Source organism: Manacus candei, unplaced genomic scaffold (genome assembly GCF_025592945.1).
Source record: "Manacus candei isolate 608988 ecotype Guabito, Panama unplaced genomic scaffold, ASM2559294v1 h1tg000033l, whole genome shotgun sequence".
Lineage (NCBI taxonomy): Eukaryota > Metazoa > Chordata > Aves > Passeriformes > Pipridae > Manacus > Manacus candei.
In genome coordinates this window covers 7,889,220-7,910,931 of record NW_026138081.1, presented here as the reverse complement: position 1 = coordinate 7,910,931, position 21,712 = coordinate 7,889,220, and the positions used below count along the sequence as shown (strand labels likewise).

General features: G+C 39.8%; 1 protein-coding gene across 1 annotated transcript in view; it reads right to left on the bottom strand.

Moving 5' to 3' along the window:
- Nucleotides 1–21,414, bottom strand: part of LOC127472987 (uncharacterized) — a 59,292-nt gene extending 37,878 nt beyond the window's left edge. The window contains exons 1-16 of the mRNA XM_051792021.1: nt 21,382–21,414; nt 19,394–19,466; nt 11,471–11,607; nt 10,993–11,124; nt 9,716–9,756; nt 8,758–8,800; nt 8,113–8,176; nt 6,600–6,760; nt 6,292–6,384; nt 5,615–5,652; nt 4,934–5,090; nt 4,328–4,464; nt 3,607–3,829; nt 2,309–2,423; nt 1,459–1,596; nt 506–613 (exon numbers count right to left, since the gene is read on the bottom strand). Coding sequence (XP_051647981.1) covers nt 506–613; nt 1,459–1,596; nt 2,309–2,423; nt 3,607–3,829; nt 4,328–4,464; nt 4,934–5,090; nt 5,615–5,652; nt 6,292–6,384; nt 6,600–6,760; nt 8,113–8,176; nt 8,758–8,800; nt 9,716–9,756; nt 10,993–11,124; nt 11,471–11,607; nt 19,394–19,466; nt 21,382–21,408 — 1,687 coding nt within the window. The 5' untranslated portion in view covers nt 21,409–21,414. The remainder of the gene's footprint in view (nt 1–505; nt 614–1,458; nt 1,597–2,308; nt 2,424–3,606; nt 3,830–4,327; nt 4,465–4,933; nt 5,091–5,614; nt 5,653–6,291; nt 6,385–6,599; nt 6,761–8,112; nt 8,177–8,757; nt 8,801–9,715; nt 9,757–10,992; nt 11,125–11,470; nt 11,608–19,393; nt 19,467–21,381) is intronic.
- Nucleotides 21,415–21,712: the final 298 nt, after the last annotated feature.

Below are 21,712 nucleotides of genomic sequence, written 5' to 3'. Positions count from 1 at the left end.
ATTTTCAAGAAATGGTCTTTAAGTATGGAGCTGCCTCTCTCAGCTGATGTAACAGAGCTCCACTACATTTACTTCATTTGACCTCTACTAAGTCTTTCGGTTTAGTTAGATTTTGAGAGAGGGTTGTGCTGTGTAGGGCAAATAGATGTTGAAACAGGAACACTCAAGCTTCTCTCTGGCTGAAAAATAGGCTTTGACAGAAGGCTTTGACATGAGGCTTTGACAGAAGTATTTCTTTCAAGCCTTTTAAACACAACGCTTTAGGGACCACCTGATGTATCCATCACTATCTCCAAGGCCTGTCTGATGGTGCCTTTCCTTCTTATCACAGTCTCACTATTTATGCAAAGCACCAACTATTCAGTAAAATCAAATCACTTGAGTTTTCTGGTGTGTCCCATACCCAGAGACTGAGAGCAACAGGATGACAGAAAAACTCAAAAAATGAGAAATGTGAGTGCCGTTAGCCTGTTAGAGGGGCCTAGAGGAGGGTACTTTTATTTACCTATTTCAGTCACTTTGTCTTGGGTCCACCTGTGCCAGAAGTCCTCTGAATTGTCAGCTGCGTGCCAGGCATCCAAGAGGTTTTTGGAGAAGATACTACTCCACATTCCTAGAAAGTGGAAGAGGCATAATAAGTAGTGTTGAGGTAAACACAATTAAGTTCTTTTAAAAACTGCCTTCTGTTCCTTCTGCAGCTCTTCTGTAACTTTTTCATATTTCTACGCAATTTTTGCACAAGTCCAGACACCTATTTCAGTGATAGATCAAACTCCAAAGGTAAACTTATTTCAGAAATAAATTCAAAATCTTTTCCCTCCCACTATGTTTTATCTGGAACATTTTTTTTTTTTAATTTTACATCGTCATTTTCCTGTTTTCATTTCCTTTTTCTGTTGATAAAGGAATATTTTCAGCTAGCTCCTTCTCTGATTACCCTCTTTCTTGCTCCATTTTTTTCTTTTTAACTTTTCCATTAGCTTCCACAAAATTTCATAGATTTCCAACTTCGAAAATTTTTTGCAAGTTATGGGAAATAGTGATGCCTCAAAAGCACTCCCAAAGGTACATGACAACTTATTTGTTATTTTAGTTTCATTTTATCATAGTCCAAATGATAAAACCACCTTTGCTAGCAAGGGTAGTTGAATGAATCTCAGGAAACATAGAATTATGGAATATCCTGAGTTGGAAGGGATCCACAAAGATCATGAAATCCAACTCCTGGCCCTGCACAGGACAACCCTAAAAATTACACCATGTGCCTGAGAGCATTGGACAAACTCATCTTGAACCCTGTCGGGCTTGGTGCTGTGACCACTTCCCTGAGGAGTCTGTCAGCTGACTGACCCGGTACCTGTGCTTCCACGTGCATAACAACAGGTTTCTGGGGACTGATTTCCTGAATTACTGGTGTTTGTATTAAAATCTTGCCAATCCCCCAGGCTGGTGAGTCACCTTGCATGAAACAGATTCGGGACTCAGGGAGCTTCTTCATCAGGCGCCCCATGAAGAACTCACTGCCAAAATCCTCTGCACGAATGAAGGCACCATACTTCAGGAAGCCCACCTCGTATGGTGTGAACTCCACCCACTCTGCCAATACATGCACAAACAACATTAGCTCCACTACTGAAAAGAGTGCAGTTGCCAGTCTTGGAATAAACTTTTCAGGTGTCAGCTCTTGCAGGTAAGCTGGCTTAGCACACATCCTGAGTAAACCCTGCTGACAGCCACTTAACCAACTATCTCACTATCTATGAGTTTGTGAAACAGCAATGTCAGAACTAAGGGAAAATTTTAATTCTTCTTTCTTTTTATCTAGTGAGTGCAAATGTTTCTCATGAAGGGTGGACTAGAACACAGATTGATTTCTATTGCTTTTATTGCCTTTAGCCAAGCATTAAAAACATAGAATCATAGAATGCTTAGATTGGAAGGGACCTTAAAGATCATCTAATTTCAACCCTCCTGCCATGGACAAGAACATACATTAAGCAAATATAAAGGTCCAGTGAATCCCTTTCTTTAAGAATTCTTAGCAGTCCTGAGACTGTGTCATAGAATTATGTTGTGTTATTAGTCTGAAATTAATATCTGAATATGCACAATCACATGCCAAGAGAGTTTACAAAACACTGAACTGTCACTGTCTATCCTGTGGCTGCCCAGTTACTCTTTACATTTCGGAACAGCACTTCTAGTGGCTTTGAATGAGAATTTAAAACAATTCATCATGATTTACAGTATCCCCACAGTGTATCTCCCTAGTTGAAAATATAGCTCTTTTTCAGATTTGAAACATTACCTCTAAAATCTTTGGTGGCAACTTTGTCCTTGACATTCAGGGCGAGGTAGATGGGCAGAGGGTTCTGACCTTGATTCACTGCCTGACGTTGATCAGAAAGTCTATGGTGGCTTTTCTGGATTTAGAAAAAACCTGAAGAGTTAGCTGATGATCAGTTCTTTAAAGACATCAGCTTATAAAATCTGACATATGATTTTCCTAAATTTCCTCCTGAATTTAATTCCATGTGCTTGAATAACAGAGGACAAGAAAATCATGTTAGCAGGAATAATTTCTGCTAAGATAACCATTCATGTTTTGCATTCTGTATACATTGACAGCAATGAGTTGCTTCACATGCTTCTAGCTTTACATTTTTAAATGTAAGTCAACAAACAGGGCAGATCTGAGTAATTCAGCTGTTACCATATACTTCATCTGTTAATCATAAGGGTTCTTCAAGGCAGCATGTTAACGATCCTTCTAATCTTTTTTTTTTAAATACTATATTGAAAGTTAACATCCACAGAGGAAAAATCCTTGAGCTGTCCAATACTAAAAATTTATACATGAAATGGAGATTTTGAGTATACTCCAACCAAATTAAATTCTAGAAAGTTTTGCTATGCAACACTGAGGTTTGAAATACAGTGTGAAATATGATATGAAATGAGATTATTTCATTTTATCTGTTTCCTCTAGACAAAACATAAACCATGTTTAGAGGATTTAAAAATAAAATAGCTTTTTCTCCAGCTATTTTCAGGCTTCTAGTTTATACGGAAGGTTTTGCTTGTGTCATTACAACAAAATTAGAAACTGGAGGTCCAGAGAGATCAAATTCAAAGTGGCTGAAAGGCACCTGCAAAATCATAGTTTTGGCAGTTAAGATGTCTCAGGAGCTCTGGATCTATATAGTTTCTTATCACTAAATCCCAAAGTTCCATACATATGAGGTACATCTGCAGTACATTCAAGTTATGAGTGCAGCTAGTGTAAATATTGCAGCAAGGGAGAGATAAAAACATGGGGCCATAAAAAGCACCTAAGAAACTTAAAATTTTCTTGGACAGATACAGTGTTAATTAGTTGGTTACTTTAGAGCTAGTCTGAGCATTTCTATGTTACATTCTATGACACTTTAGGCTCCAGTGTAGACATAATCTATCTCCAAGTTATTAATGTAAATAAGTGGTGTTCTGCCTGCATACCGACTACAGTGTTATTGAGCAGGTTCTCTTCCTAGGGCTTTAATTTCTTATAATGGTCATAAATATTAAGTCAACAACTTTATGAGAAGAAAGATGTATAGACATTACCCCATCATTCAACATGGATTCAATCATGAGCCCCCACAGATCAATAAAAGAGGTTTTATGTCCTGCTTGGGTCCTTTGGCTCAGCTCTCTGTAATAATTCCTTAGACTTTTCAAGCAAAAAGCCCCCATCTTGCACTTGGCTGCTTGCTTCCGTGCTTCAATAATTATTTCTCCGAGATCCTTACGTGACCAATCAGCATCTTCATATAGCTTTGTCATTGTCCTGCAGGCAGGAAACATGATGGAAAGCAGGGGAAAATGAACAAGATCCTTTTGAAGCTCAGAGAATACACTTTGCAGAGCTTTGGGCACTTACTGTTTTATCTTTTAGTTACTCTCCTCTTTGAACTTACTTTGAGCAGAAATGCAAGTCTAAAGGCAACTAGTCAAAAATCACTTGATCTGGGATCCAGCACAAGCATCTACATGAGCTGTCTATGCTGTTTCTGTCCAACAGTAAATAATCATAAAGCATCATTTTTGCATAGGATTAAGGATGTTTACCCTTCCAATAAAGTCTACTCTTTTGGTTAGGGATAGGTTACTTCAGTGACACTAAATGTATGATGTACAACAGTCCTTTCATAGATGACCTTGGCATTAATAGCCCAAAGATGGAAGCAATAATTCAATTCACCACCTTTACCCTGAGACCAAGACAAAGCATGGATTTTTCTTAACACAACAAACTCCAAGTAACAGTATCAAAATGTCTCCTCACCATGTTGTGCCAGATGAGCCACTGATGTACGAAATACAATCCAGAACACGCAACTTTTGAAGGCCCAAAATGCTGCCATACATGCCAGTGAGTGCTCTTATCCCACATCCTGCTGTGGTCACAGCCACTATAGGCACCTGTTCAAGACAAAAAAAAAAAAAAAAAGAGAAGAAAACATAGATGGAAAAGTGGCATTAAGAAACAAACAATATAAAAAAATTACAGAAATGCAAAAGTAACATCCAAACACTAGTAAAATAAACACATACATTAGAGATAATGCAACATCGGTCTATAAAGCTGCAGGGCATCCCTGTGGAATATATTAGATCTTGGCACTTCAGGAAGGATTTTTATGAAACACAGGCCAAACCTATTGTTTTGAAGCTCCCTTGAATGATTCAGTTGAAAGCCAACTAGAAACAGAAGTTCTGATCATCCAAACAGACAGCTGAACTGTCCGGTTGAGATCATTCTGGTGGCAAACAGCACCCTGGAGGAGAAGCTCCTTTCACTCATTCAGATGGAGGTAAAAAATCACTTCTTATCTCCAGGCCTGAGAGAAAGGAGAGAGAAAAATCCTCCAACAGTACCCTTCCTGATTACCTCATGCTCTTGCAGATCTTCCTCCAAATGAAGAACATCCTTTAGTGCAGCAGCAACCACCTTCCTCCGGTTTTGCAGGAAATTCTGTTCATCAGTGCAGAGGTCGAACCCCAAGCGGGCATCTAGGTTTCTTGGCCAGAAACACAGACCCTGAGTCCTGTGACCAGGGCAAAAATGTTCTTATTGTGGACAACTCCAGCTGTGCTTGTGTGTGTTTACAGACCAGATTGTGGACAGTATAACATAATAAATGAGAAAGAACAACACACTTCTGGTTTTATTTGCTCATATAATTATTTTTTCAAGTTTCAATAGTTGCTGCCATACCTGCCTATAACTAGGCAACCACTGTCAACAGGCATTGCAGCTACCATGCCTTGAAGTCACGTGTATAATTCAGAAAAATCATTTCTTTGCAAAGCTGCTCTATCCATCTGTGGGCACAGTAGTGCACACAAATCAAGATCTATTACTGAGATGCACTAGCAGTTTGGAAATTTGGAGGAAAAGGGACTCGTGATTTAATTCACCATCAATGTGAAAAGGAAAACCTGGCAAATAATGAACTCACATATCTGCTTAGAACTGGACTTGCACAGCCCCCTCTGATTTCAAATGAGCTTTGTGTAGGAGCAAATGTCTCCTAGTTAGTGGACCAGGTCTTGCTGGAGACTCACTTACCATTCATTTGCCTTTGTGTACAAGTCAATTGTCCTGTCCTGAAAATCACAATACAGACAGTGTAAGCAGTGTAACCTGTGCCTTCCTTCCCTATTCCATCTAGGGCCTGAGTTTCCCTGTCTTGGAAGTATGAAACATAGCTGGAGAATCTGGCCAGCAATGGTCTGGGCTGTGAGGGACATTAACAAGCTCCAGCACTGCCTGAGTTGAGTAGAAATGGGCCATTCACAGAAGCTAGGTGGGCTTAGGGCTCCTCAGCTTCTCATAGTTTAACCTTCATTTTCTGGGAGGGTCATTGAAAGCTGGACATCTGAACCACACACATATGGATGTTCTCTGTTTGATCTTCTGCTTCAAGCATTCCCTTTGCAAATGTATATCTTACTTGTCATATCCATTACTGTTAGTTCACATACTGTGTTGATGAACATACATATTAGACATGTCCCGAGGAAGTTAGTTTAAACTCAGAACAGGATTACACAGGGTATGACTGGAACCACGTGCAGAATAAAAGAAAAAATAAATATTGCATAATTGCAGAGTGACTGTCTTTCACACTTTATACTGTAGCATGCTTCATGTCTCACAGGAACTGAATCACTGAACTGTAAGACTAATCATTCATCAAACTGATGGTGTTGGGCTAGTTCGTATTAGGAAAGATTTGTTCTCACCTCTGCTATTGTTATTTTCTCTTGTATAGGAAGTGAGTTTAGCGGTAGAGTCACAGACTCGTTCATATCCCTTTCATTTTGACTTGATGTAGACTGGAAAAACGGATGAGAGAAAAAATAAACAAGACAGTTACCTATTATACAAAAAAAAAGGAGAAAAAAAAGTAAAAGCAGTCTCCCCTGCTCACTTGCATGCATGCACTTATCAATTCCCTACATACACAGATTTGCACAAGCATTCAGATCTTAGTGGTCCCCAAAGAAATACACAGCAAATAGCCAGCTATATGTTAGTGGCAATTACGTACCCTGCTGAGATGCCTCCGCCGTGGTAGAGCCACAGTGAGCGCCGACTGACTGTACTTGATGTAGTGGAACCTGGCCGGGGAGGTCGGGCAGAGACAGGAGCTCAGTGTGTGGGTCTGGGTTCCTTCATATGACCCGTCTACGGTTAACGCAAACTTTCTCTCTGAAGCAAAGGTGTTTCAAACTTAAGTTCTTCAAAAAATTGGGGTAATTTCTTTGCACAGTAATGTAACATATGTTTTTCTTGAGTAATTACTTCATTTTGACACCCAAATTATAGGAAAAATAAATAGACTGACTCATCTGAGGGTTTCAGCTTTCGAGCTGGTGTGCAGAACGTGCCATATAGCTTTAGCATGACTGCACTTATACATATATGTGATTGCTGAGACTACTGCTGTATTCATTAGGTAAGGACTCACAGCTGATAAGAGTTTTGGGGGAAAATCACACTCTCTTCTGAAATTTTCAAAATACCTTAGTATTATACCAGACAAACATTTTAGTATTGCATACTGTCTTATTGCTGAGATGTTTTGAAAATTCTAGACTTGGTGGAAAAGCATGGGGTTTTGTAGCAGAGAAAAACTCTCTCTGGAATCAGTAAAATCTCAGTCCCTCTATTATGTTTTCCTTTCCTTCAACCTGTAATATTTCTTTTGAAATATTTCTAGCACTTACAAAAATAGTGTCTGGTGGTTTTCTGTCTTCATGCAGTAAGCCTCAGATATGTCTGTTCAAGTAATTAAAAATGGTCTTTACATAGAATATCAGCCTAAGTTCAAGGTGAAATATACTCTGTAAATCCACACACTCCAAAGTATATAATCAGCCTTCAAAAGAATTATCCCACTCAAGCATCTTCAGTCACATCTATCAAACTTTTTCACTGCGACAGTTGAGTTCAACTGGATCATCCACGTGCTTAAGCAGTGTGCTGAATTGAGGTCATAAGGAGATGTCAGAATGAGATGTTTGAAAAGTTGCGTAGGAGGTACACAATTCCACAGGTCTGGACTTGACATGGTAGTGATACACTGCTTGAAATGTGCAACAAATGTCTCTGCTAATATACTGTGAGTCTTGTGATTCACTAGTGGCATGTTTAATATTGTTATACCTAAAAAATTTTACTAAGTTAAATGGTAAAAGAGGCCTAATCCTCTTTCTGCCCATTTCCTTTTTCTCAGAATCCAGAAACAACAGGAGTTAGCTTGAGTGTAGGACTCAAAAAAATTCAATCCCTTGCACAAACACTTTGGAAAATTGCAAGCATCTGGCAAGATGTTATTGCAGAGGAAAATATTTTGTGGGGAAATTAGACCACATGCTCATCACACCACATTCTGGAATAATCTATATATTTTTGATCAACTACAACCCCCTCCACAGGCCACTGGCATTTTGTCTGGCACCTTAAATAATTTTAAACTAGGATGTTCAAGTATAAAACACTAAGTGCTTTCACCATAAAGTGGCAACCAGATTTCCTCATTAAGTCAGTGAAAGGCTCACCCATAGTGTCCTTCCTCATCCTCCCACCGTTCACCTGCACCTCCAAACAGGAAACTTCACGGGACTGTAAGAGACAACCAGGGCAAGAGATAAAGGCATTTGCTATCAGTAGAGCTCTGTCTCCTCCAATCCTTTGGACCATAGGTCTCAGGGCATGCACCTCAAGGGAGAGGTAATGTAAGACTGTAATCCCCCTACCAGGTCTAGGGAGATGGGATCAGGCTTCCACATGGGAAATAACAGATCACGTAGAGATGAGGAAAGAGAAAGGATATACTTGCTTCTGCCTGGAGGAGCAGCCCTGCAAGGGCCTGGGAGAGGACTGGCCACAGGAGAAGACTCTCCAAACAATGCTCAGCCAAGCTGTCCCTGGGCAGATGGAGGGATGTCACACACCTGAGCCCAGCTCAGTTTAGGCAAAGGCAAGCGCTGGCAGCAGCTCACAGTTTTCGCAGCTTCAGCCTCTCCCAGCATGAATCACTATCTGGGACCGCGTGGGAAAGCCAGAGCTAACACCACCTTTAGCCTGCCTCTTGGTCAATGCCTTCATGCCACCATATGGAGCAACTGCCTGGTACCTTTAATACTAGCTTTGCAATAAACATTCATATATGGCAGGGAAAAAGATTATGAAATAAAAATTACCACTAAAACTCCATTAGTAACAATGTTTTCAGGAGGATCTGGACTGAAAGACAAAATGGAAAACAACCAATTCAAAACCAACACACTCTTCTTTTTCTTTTTTCTTTTTTTTTTTTTAACTCTTCTTTAATGGTTATTTCATTATCTCTATCTTTAAAAGTCCATCTTTGGACAGGCAGCATGGACAAACAGTATCAGAAATTCTACCTGCACATTCAATCCATTTTGCCTCTCACAGGTTTGAGTCTGAACTTCAAACAATTTATGGACAAGTGCTGAACAGAGGAGCTCCTCACTGTATCAGGCAGGATTGGGTCCTGACACACCAAAGAAAATTTACACAGGGATGGCATATTTACAGGTATAATTACACTATTGCCCCATATTGTTCAGTTCAAATCTGTGGAATCAGAGCTAAAAAGCTGGTGAATTCATCCAACATTCCATTAAAAAAAGAAAAAAATACCATCAAATGATGGTACCTTAAAAATCAACAGCAGCACTAAGACTGATCTATATCATTCTCTCCATTAACTACACAGTCAGCACAGAAACACAGTAAAAAAAAATTTTTATCTCTTCCTAAAACAAATTCCAAGTATCATTTTCCTGTAATCTTATGACAAAGCAAATATCTGAGATCCCACAAGTAAGGAGAAAGAAGGGTTTTAAACTTATAACTTCCTTCTCTCATCAGAGACATCTCTATGCCTCCATCAGCACTTGTGCTCGCTTTTCTCTATGTCTGGATGCCCAGTGTAGAAGCATGCACATCATGCATGGTCATGCACCCCTTCTCCATTAAATGCTCTACAAGGTGTTTCCTGAACACCCAAATCTACCCTCTGCTTTATTTAGATGGTGACAGTGTTAGGGGGCTGCATGTGTAAACTTATGCTTTCTATCAGTAACCTCATGTCTCTGCCTTACATTTTGTTGCCTATTTCACCTCACGCACCTGCTCTCCATTGTGAATTCAACCTCCAGCTCCTCTTTTCCCTGCAAAAGAAAACGAAGACAGTCACAGCAGGTTGGTCTCCCTGCAAAGAGAGATACCCTACAGGAATCTGTGCTCTTCAGAGTTCTTTATAAGCCAGTGTCCACCTCTTGTTACTGCATATGCCACAATTTTATTCATGTTGTATTTGGATACTTCTAGTATCACATACTTCTAGCATCATATCCATTAATTTAGCAAACTCCTAGTTTAGACCTTTGCAGGACACATGTAATACGTACTACAGGGCCTCTTGGTGGCTGTTCCCCCTTTCTGCAGTCTTGGGTTCCCACCTCCCACCTGCATTATTTCACAGGCCACTTACATTTTCCCTTTTCTTTCTCCTCACATGGGTTCTCACCCTCCCCACTGATTCTTAGCACGTGTGAAAGTGGATTTCTCCAGTTCATACAAATCATTCTGACCCTCTCCCAGCCCTCACTCACTCATGCAGATGGGCCTGGTGGCACATTAACATGGTGGCACACTTGGCTGTATGAAGCCCAGGGTGTTCTGGAGGGTGCACTTTGGTTTAGTGGAGTCTGTACACATAGACTCTTTGTGTGCTCATCTTTATCTTTTGTAATTGCTTGTCCCTGAGATTTTCTTTCTCATTAGAGGTTTTCATGCAATTCCCATGATCTTCTTGCCCTCCCAGTGTAAGCACTAAGGAGAACATGGCACGGAGAGCCAGCCTTTCCAAAAGAGGTATCAGATCAAATCCACATTCACTCAAGTCCTTCCAGGCCTAAACGTTGCCCTCGAAACTTTACTATGAAGTTGTCCCAACCACACGAAATTGAGATCTGATGAAAAACACAATTTTTTAAATAATTCAGTTCTGCAAGTGTTATGTTCATTTTCTAAATTAGCTAAAAGCCATACTGGGGTTGGGTTTACGACTGCAGATCATTACTTTTGTATTAGCAAAACATAACACAGAGCTCAAAACCACCAGCTGCAACTGCAAAACTAGTGGGGTAAACTCATTTTGACATCAAGGACAGTAAACAGACAATTAGGTCCAATTACATTGGCCAGCTCTTTCTGTAGAAGCACCGTCCAAAATTTGCCATAATTACAGAAACAACTGTAGGTATGAACCCCTGCAACACACAGACATACTCAGGTATGGACAGTAAGAAAAGCTTGTATAGGACACATAAGAGGAAAGCTGAGATACTCATATTCTCACCTGACTCCACCCCCTTTTCTTTGTCCTTGAAATTTATCCATACCTGTGGATTCAACTGGAAACTTAGCTGAATGTTTTCCCCAAGCTGGATTTTGGAGACATCAAAGAATACAGTGAGGAGATGGTCATCTTGAGTTACATTGTCCTCATCACAAACTTTTAGTTCCAGAATGTTCTGGAATAAAAATTAATTAATTATTTAATTAATTAATTAAATATTAAAGGTTTAACAGACATAACATGCTATAGATATTTTATTTTAGCTGAACAAAGTTGAAAAAGAATTTCAAGAATGAAAAAAATATAAACATTGCAGTTGCTCTCTACATACTTTATTGGCTATGTGGGCAGATACAGTCTTACCCAGCCATCAAAAGCTAAATAGGCACAGCAAGAGAGTGTGAATACAGTAAGAGAGTGTGAATACTTCTCAAGGGAACTCAGAAAGACCCACAGAATGGAAGGGCTATATGGTGTGTTTGATATCTGGTAAGAATAGCTGGAGGTATCTGCACTCTTACCTTAACCTGGCTCTGAATTGTGAAGTGGAAGGTTTCATTCCATGTTGGATTCTTGCTGTTCTGGACTGTCTTGGTGCGGAAATGCTGCACTGAAGCTGTTGGCAGGCTCAGGCTCACATAGCAATCAGACTGAGTTACTGTTGAAGAGAAGGAAAGTAGGAAAACAACGGATCAATGAAACAATCTAGTACCCCATAAGGTGGTGCACTGTGCGAATTTTTAAGCTCAGTACATAAAGCAATACACAGAATGCAGACCAACAAGTTAACTGGGGTACCATCAGGCCACTGCTAGACAACTGTCTTGCTTTACTATTGTGAAAGCCTGGCAGTGTGCTTTCTTGAGAATTACTTTTTCTAAATTCCTGGAAAAATAACAAATGCTCAAAATATGCAATTGCGTGGCTGAAAAGCCATCCATATGGATATGGGTCCGTACACACAGCAGTATCACAGGGTTGGGCACTGTGGACCTTAGCAGCTGTGATAGGGGCTACCAAATGGACAGAGCCCATCTTCTATATACTGGGCTTCCACAGGTAGGCATGAACATGCCTTAGTATGTCTAGAGTAGCTCTAGATTTATGTTTTGTCTCTTCTACCTTCTGGAGCATCCTTCCTTTTTTCTGAGACCTCTGGCTGCCAATGCAGCAGGGATAGGTGCTCATTGCATTGAAGGTTCCCATGAAGCCCCACTGCTGTCACAGAAGACACGTCTTCCACCAAGGTACCTGCTCTCAGTCTGTTTTCTTCCCTTTTTGGAAATTTAAAGAAAGGGGAACACAGTGCACCACAGACCTCAACAGCACAGATTTTCAAGACAAAAAAATTCAAGAAAAAAATTCAAGAGCTGTGGAGATGAGAGGAACTGAATTCAATCTTCTGTAATGGTTTAGAATGAGCACGGATAAGAAAAGCATTGAAAAGTTGAACAGTTTGATGACTAACATTTGCTTTGAGAAGCAACTGTCCTGAGGCAGGGTTTCACCAGTAAAACTGTATAAAAATATATATTGCTTAATGTCACTATTTTCACCTGCATATCTGTGCCTCAGCCAGCACAGTAAAGGTATTTGCAACACTAAATGTGCAGGTGAAAGCTCGTCTGTGTTTCACCGCAAGGAGAGAGCTGACGTGGCTTCTCTGCATGAAATTGCATTGCTTTTGCCTCCACTAGAGGCGAGTTCAGGTCATAAAGTTCCCCTACCAATTTTAATGTTCCCAGATGTAGTGAGGACAGCTTTAGTCTTTTTATTTTCCTTTCTCAGCTGAAGAGGCCAGTTGTAGGGTTGAGCTTCCCACCTGAGCTCCATCATAAGTGATGGACGTTAAGGGCCAAAGTTTTGGTATGAAACAGTCGTTAGGAGAAGTCTGCAGTGCTTATATCATCAAGCACTTTCATTCTAAGATCAGAATAATCTACCTGCTAATATATTTTGTCATCATTATTAGGAAATAAAAGACAAATGTGAATAATGAGATTAACAATCCTGTGGACCCACACTCAGAAGTCAGGGATGATTACCCTATAGAACACAATCTTTTGGTTAGGGATGACAACATATACAAGTGGCAAAGACAGCATGAGGAGTATTGCCCATAAGTGCCAATTCCATTATTAGAATTGCATTTCCTCTATTTGTAATGCCATGTACTCAGCATTCTTGCTGTTGCATAGCAAACAAACCTGAATGGTAGTGGAATAGGCTTAAGTCTTGTCACACTTAGTTTTACTGGTAGACCTGATTTGGGGAAACAGAATAATTGTCTTGGCCCTTTATTGTCTCCCCATCTGCAACTCAAGGGTTAACAAGGCCAGCCTTTTTCTGACCCCCATCTCCCCTGAGGCTTAAGTCATCTTTATTTCTTTTTTAGTAACTCTAAATGTAAAAACAGCTACTCTGACTGATGAAAGTAGTTGTATACTCTAAGATATATGAATTCTACAAAAATATCAAAATGCATAGACATCACCTGAGCTTCTAACAATTCTAATAGCTCTCAAAATTCTGTGTGTATACAGGAAATGTCCATATGAAAATCTTTTTTGGCTCTTAGGAAATCCAGACTGACATTAGAACAGATCGCTGGTGGTTCTTGTCCCCACTAGAAGGACCAGAAGGACCCAAATGGATAAGGCTATTGGTGAACCAAAGTTTATTTCCTTGACACTTCCCAAATAGCAACACATTCTCTGACTACTCTGTTGCAAAGAAAAAAAGTACTATTTTGAAAGTCCATCAATTATTTTTTTTCTGTAATTGATCACTCTCTGCTACAACACTGTGTCATACACCTGTAAGAAATAACTACCTGTCAGACAGCAGAGCTCTGACTTCTCATTTAGATCTCCGACTTTCTCTAGGGCACTTCTGACCCAGTCACTATACAAGCATGCTTCCCTCTGCCCATCTGCCAAATGCGTTTGGTGATGTGTTTTGTAGTTCAGAAGTGTCCTCTGAAACCTAATTACTTCTTGTTTGTGACATATTTTCCAGATGTGATGAGGGAGGCACTTAAAACACCCAGGAACCTTTTTTTATACATCTCTGATACCTCAGATCCATATTCTGCCTGACCAGTTCCAGGTACAAGCAGATGTGAGAAATGGCAAACCACAGCATATCCTGTGCCTAAACTGGTTGGTCACTCCACAATATCCCATTGCCTTTCCACGTACACGCACAAGGCTCCCACTGCCAGCCACATGCAAGAAAATCATTGTCACCCTGGTATGTAAGCCTAACCACACCTAACTACAACAATTACACTCACACAGTATACAGACAACAAAGCATCACAACAGTGACCTGTTGTGTCCCTCCCCTCAGCCATGACACATGAACAGCCATCAGACATGCTTGGGGCAGCAGCTGTGGTATCACTGTGGGGCAATATCCTGCCAAAAGCAGGTGTGGCAGCAGGTATTTATGAAAGCATGGTCTCTTCATCCAGTTATTATGCTAAGTGTCTAATTATCTTCCAGTTTAATAGCAGGACTGGATCTTAATTATGCTTTACCATTAGAAAGCATTACAGCAATATGACACATGCTAAAAAACACCATAGCCCCAGCATCATGCTGTGTCCCAAGCAGTAGGGCACCAGCAATTCTGGCTCGAGATGAAATCTCACCTGTCTCAGAGAGAGGTCAAATTCAAGCAGGGCTAAACAAAGAAAAAATTATTCATTCCACCTCCTTTTTTGATCCGATATCCAGCCCACCTGTAACTTGGGCAGAAGCCTCAAGCATCTTCTCCTCTTGGACTACCTTTAGTTGTTCACTATTTCTAGGGGGTAGATTTTTCATTACTGTCATGGTATAGTTTTTTTCTTATTGTAGTGAAAGAATCTGAATCAAAACTGTGGTCTCAAACACTGTTTGCCCTGATCATCATCTTGATCAGGTCTCCCTGGATTTGGATCTATCCAAGTCATAAAATACAAAATATCATCACCAGCTGAGAGAAGCATTTTTCTTCTTCACATATTGTGTAGGTGACTAGATACCTGGCTGAAGGCAAGTGGACAGGCCAGGATTGCTGTTTCCTGGAGCACAGAATATTAGATAATTTACATAATTAAAACTTTTTTATATTCTTTTTTTAAATAAAAATGTGAGTTACTTCCGTGAAAGTAAACGTCGTCCTTCTCAAGGCCCCTTACAGTCAGACTATCAGAATTCATTCTGTCCTGGGAGATCAGTTCCTATCTCCAGGGAGCATTCAATATTAATCTTCTAATAGCTAAATTTCAACAGAAAGCTTCCACACTTTCTCCCACCCTGCCCTTCACACTGGGTGGAGCACATTATAAATATCCCTAAAGCAGTATCAGTAGTCTCATTTACACCCCTCCTTAAAACACCCCTTTGCTGAGATGTTGCTAAACAACCTTACTGTTTCTTTCCCGGTTTTTCCCTTGTTGGGCTTTATCAGTCCACATCCTCTGATTTTATAAATGTATTTCATGCAGCACCTAGAACAATAGGCTGTTGGTGCGTAATTGTAAGTGCTTAAATGGTGAAGTAAGTAATAAATAACAACGAAACAATAAGAACAGCACAAGAACAGAACACCAGAGGAAGTCTGCAGGTTCCTGCAATAAGTATCACACTGGACCGCAGTCCCTCAAACACTAATGTATTTCACTGATTGTATTTCTTTTCAGGATCTCAAGGGCCTTTGCAGAAACTGATCTGTGGCAGAACTGCTACTACAATCCTGTGAAAAAAATGTTTTTATAAAAATGTAAAATATACTTAATAATATTACAAAATATAGTATCAAATTGATGTCTTATATTAAAAAATCTAAAACTTTAAATTTCCAAAATTGAAAAGTATAATTAAAAAAAAATCCGTAAAAGCTTCAAAAATATAATTTTCTTACTAAGAAAATGCTGAAGAATATTTTTAACACCAGTCAAGGTTCCTTTAGTCTAGGGCCCACAGGCAGTGGCCACTGAGGGATCTTGGATGTTTTCAGGAAGCAGGAAATGATGGCTTAAAATTGCTCAGCACACTATCCCCATCCAGTTGCCTGCTTTTACTTTATTTATACCCTTAGTACTGTGTTTTCTTTTCTTCTGCATTTGTTAATTTCACTTAATGACTCAGTTTCTCTGTGGTATCTTGTTCTTTAGTCCCTTTGACTTCTTTTTTTTTTTTAGGGAAGGACCTTTGGTCTTGTTAAGGTTAGCCACCAGTGCCAGAAGTAAATATGTCCCACATTTAGTGATGGGTGTCTAAGGAAGAGTATAAGAGGGCAAACATCATATAATGCTCACTCAGCCCTCACAATTTAAGATTCAGACACTTCACGAGCCAATCTTCACTGGATTTTTTTCTTCTATGGACTTGTCCAGTTTCCAGCTGAAACTCACATAAACTTCTGGCATTTGTCACCTCCTACCAAGGGGAGTTCCCAAACAAAAGGCCATGTCCTTCTATTTGTTCTGGAGCTGTGGTGGTTGTCCAAGGTCTGTGAGAGGCTGAGTTTGAAATCTGAAGTTCTCTGCAGAGAAAGCTGTGTTTTTAAGGGTGGGTTGGATTGGTGCACATCGAAGTCTCACCCCAGTAGGGAGTTAGGATGCATAGGGGACACACACCCAAATCTGGGAACTGGCAAGTGTTCACAGGTCCAGGAATATCAAGAGGCCTAATGAGCCTGATGGGGATGTGGGTGTGCTCAGTGAGAGACAGGAATGTGGAGAACATAAACAAGTTAACTAAATTAACAGGTGTTATCAATGATATCAGCTATGCATCAATACACAAGTGGAAATTACTATTATAAATTACACACTGAGGGATGAGTGGGAAGAAAACACAGAATAGTGCAATGGTGCATTAAAAAGTCAGGGTTTAAAAGGAGGAATGAAACAATTTAAGTTGTCTTAGATAAAAATATTCTCTTATGCACTGAACTTCCACTAGAAGTCTTCTGTTATCTATTCCATAGGAACGTTAGTGAGGTTATGAGATTCTCTTGTAATGGATTAATTTCCCCATCTCCATTATTTGGAAAATGGAGAAGATAGACCAATAGTCAAGTCAAACTTCAACACCAGGTTGGGAGACTACTTAGACACTATATGAGTATTAAACAAAGTGATCCAAAAACTCTACAGAAATCTAGTGCAAGGTTGGGCACAACTGGCAAGAGATAGAAGAAGCAGTTTAAAACATCAAAAATCAATAAGGTGCCTGAAAAAATAGGTGACACTTGACAACCTGTTCTATCTACAAAATTTTGCAGGAAAAGGAAAGTAACAAAAAGAAAGAGCTGGGAAAAGAAAGAATTAGAAAAAAAAAAATCAGTGTTAGGAAAATGGTACTGTAAAGAAGTCCACTTCACTTGTGATGGAGGGCCACATGCTTCTGAGTTTCATAAGGCTGTGTCAAGTTCATCTCTATAGAACTGTAAAGATGAATGAATCAACCCAACAATATTCCCCCAGTTTTACAAACAAACCAGGAAAATTTTGCACATTTTTTTTTATCTCAAGACTCTCATTTTGCTGCTTCTCAGTGAAAGTCCTATAAAGTTATAAATATGTAACTTGTACTAGTTTTTACATTGTCCATAAAATTAGGCAGAGATTAAATTAGTTCATTAAAACTTTTGAAATATAGGCTTATTTTATATGATAAAGAGACTATCAATGAAATATATGATTTCTACAAGCCTGGCTGCACAGAAAAACATGTTCTCAAACTGCTTTAAAGGAAATCTTTCTGATAAATACTGCTCACAAATTTTATGCTCAATAAAATCAAATGTTATTGGAATTAAGCAGCTGTAAGTCAAAACTAGATTCAACATTTAAACATAAGCAAGGCAGTGTGCCCTGACTGGTATGGTTTTCTTTTCCCACAGGATGAATGTCCACAACAAGCAAAGCATTCACCTTTTGCAAGGATTTTTTCTGTTTTCTTTCTTCAAACTGTTTTTTCTCCTCAATATTTTGACTGATACTTCCATTTCAAAGAGAGGATAGCTTGCCAATGTTGGTGGGGAATGTTGTTCTGTTTTGCGGGCAACATCCAGTATATGCTTCACACTGTCAGGTTACAGCCTCAGCCTGGAAAGCCCATGCTCTGGCTTTACTGCTGCTTCAGATGCTGTTCTGCACTACAAAATCACATCTGTCATTCTAACTGCTCCTTTAAAAAGCTTTGTGGGCTGGTGGGACACGACTTGGACTGGGAAGCAGAAATGCCTGAGCATTTCAGTACCTGTCCCATGTCCTAGAAACTTTCTGATATTGTAAAGGACAGCATCAAAACATAGTAAACTCCATTCAGAATAAAAAATAGTTTCAAGAAGCATTGATCTAGATGAGAAAAAGGTGGAGAGGAAGTTTGGTAAGTTCATTATCATGCAGATGGTTTAATAGAACATGATTATCTGGGGAGATACCTAAGGGCTGTAGTTTTCCACAGCTCGCTCTTTCAGTTCAGTGTGCATATTTGAACATTCAGATACGTTTTAGCTGTAGCAGGGGATTTCTCTCCAGACTATAACTGAGCTTCAAATCTCCTTTCTAGGTTGTAGAAGTAGTCCAGTGGGAAGGTTCATACAGATTCCTCTTCCCCATACATTCAGCATCAACAAAGTATCTTACTGCTCTTCAATAAATACTGGAGCAAGAAACTCTTCTTCACATGGTCTCTAGAGAAATTGTCACAGAACTTGAAGCAAGTCACATTAGAAAGGCACAAAAATATATCTTGTCTTGCATCTTTTTAACTGAAAAACTTTACTTTTGTCCTGTTCCTATACAAACTTTCTGGATTCAGACCTTTTTATCTGCATAAATGAACAGATGCAAGACAAAATCAGTCACCTCCTCAGACTGGAGGTGATTGTCATTCACACTTTTTTTTCTAGTGCTTTGCAGTTCAGGCATTTATGGACCATTAATAAACACTTATGTAACTATATTCCTGGGCATTTTGTAAAAATAATTAAGAATAGAAAAAGCTAACTGTGAACCCTCAATTAAGTTGTGAAACATGGCTGTGCCTATGGCTGAATCAAATTTGACAGTCCATAAGCTGTGATAGGCCCAGGGTTACACAGGCTAGATATTACAGTAAGAAGGAACCATAGAATGGAAGTTCTTATTGCAGTCTTTCCTGTGAACAAAAGAAAATTTATTTGCAGATCCAGATGTGAAATATTTTATCCATTCTATGTAAACATGTTCTGCATTACAACTGGTGGATAGACTTCAGTGTTGTATTGGCAAGTATGTAAGAATAAATAGTATCTTCTGACTGTGCTACCTCATCTTCAGCATACCATGATCACACATCTGATGTCTCTTTCCTTTTATAAATAGTCTGTAGTGTTTGTGACACTTGGTAATATTCAGAGTAGTTTTACAAGCACAAGGATGCTCCTCCAAAGATACTCACACAAGTCTGCTTTCCTGGCATTTTTCATCTGTATGACTTTTACAGTAAGCAAGTTGCATGGCGAGGGTTCTGTCTGTTGAAAAGTACAAAATGCATAGGATGAGCAGGCAGAAAGGAAGAACAGAAGCATAATCAAGGACAACACTGAATTAAGTTTTCAGTTCCAATCAACAAAACATTTCTAAACCGAGGTCCCTCCTTGAGTATTATCTTCTTCTTCCCAGAAGGTTTGTAACCAGGTATGGCCACAGACACGAAATGTACAATAACAGACCAAACCTCTGATGTTGTCCACTTTCCAATCTGAGAAAACTTGTGGTAACCCTTAGTTTGACGTGTCTGACTCTTACAACCAATCTCAGAGAAATGTGTAATAGAGAACCTTGTTGTGTTAATAATACAGCTGACACACATCTTGATCTGTGAAAATTCACAGAATGTCATATATACCCACTATATTACACAACGAACAGCAAACAATCTGGCAGGGCAGGAATTAGTAACGATATCATGGTGTAACAATGCTGCTCATAAGTTGATTTATAGCTACATAATACCAATCTTGATGTAGAACAGTGCTGGGTTTTAAACAATGAGGACCTGAAAAGTGCCTTTTAGAGACCCATCCCAAACTTCTCAGCAGGGCTGAGAGCCCCAACTCTGTAGTTATTTCTCTCTGAATAATTCGGTTCACCCAATCTTCTTCTAAGCAAAACTCTCAGGAAAGTATCAAAGGAAATATTTACAGCCTTCCTGTAGTTAAAGGGGGTTATAAAAAAGAGGGAGAGTGCATTTTTACACAGATAGTGATAGGATGAGGGGCAACAGACTTAAACCAAAAAAGAAGAGATTTGGGTTAGATATTAGGAAGAAATCCTTTACCCAGAGGGTGCTGAGGCACTGGGACAGGTTGCCCAGAGAAGTTGTGGATGCCCCATCCCTGGAAGTGTTCAAGGCCAGACAAGATGGGGCCCTGAGCAACCTGGTCTTGTGGGTGGCATCCCTGCCCATGGTGAGGGGGGTGGACCTAAATGATTTTTAAGGTTCCTTCCAACCCAAGCCATTATATGATTCTAATTTTGGGAAACCACCTAAACCTAAGTAGTTATCAAAAGACATTTAAAAAACCTGCAAGGAAACTGGTTTGTTTTTGTCATCCTCTCTCAGTCTAAGCAAAGATCAGACAAAAAGGGTACTTAATGAGTATATAGGAGCTGAAGGTGAGGTACTTTTTTCCCTAGATAAGTATCCTTCTTAAAGGAATAAAAGGAGGAAAAACTGCACATTTAATGATGTAAATGACAAAAAACTCCCAAAACAATAACAACAACAAACACACTCACACATAAAATCCAAACAACAAACAAACAAACCCTAAAAAAACTCCAACAAAACTACACCAAAAAACAAGGGGAGCAAAGAGGAAAGAGAAAAACTAAGTAGTGAAGCAACAAACACATATAAGAGACATTTCATGCATACTACCTACAGAACAGGGGGTATCACAGCAACAAATACATAGATAAATATATAAAAATGTGCAATGTCTTACCATTCATTCCCTTATGCCCCAAAACTGACACAAATTTGAGAGAACTACATTTAACACCTCACGTCATATTAGTTTCCTGACTTTACCTATGCACTCATTGACATTAATGATAACTACTTATTTTTCCTCAGTGAGTTGTTTTGCCTAGCCTCATTCAGTGGAAGCAAAGAGGTATCTTTTTTTTTCTTTCTAATTGGGGATTTTCAAAATAGATAAATTACTGCATCATTAAAGTCTTTGCATTTCTGAAGGCCAAAACACAAAGTAGTCACAAAACCCAGACAGCAGCCCTGCTTTGCTCTCAGCTTTGGTGCTGAAGAAGAATTCTCAGAGCAAATTGCAAGTGGCAGAACACCACCTCCTTCAGCAGGTCCCATCTGCCGCCAATGGACAGCCAGCTCAGCTCATTGCAGAGCCTCCTCTTGCCTTTTCTTACCTCACTTTTGCTGTAGAACAGTCCCATTGTGGTCTTTTCTGCCTCTGAGCCAGGTGTGAAAGGTGTAGATGGATGGGTAGAGAGGAACTTCTTGTGCTTTAGGCTGCCGGGAGCAGGCAGGCAGGTGAGTTAGTGCTTGACTCAGCGCAGCCTGACCCCGCCACCACCACTTGAGCAATTCCCGACTCCTCCTCTCCCTCCTCCTCCTACTCCTTGCTGCCCGGAATGTGAGTGCACGCTGCACACCTGCACAAAAGCACAGACACCCAGCCTCTGGCACTGCAGAAGGATGGTCTTTGCTGCTGTAGTTACAGAGAAATTGAGACTGAAA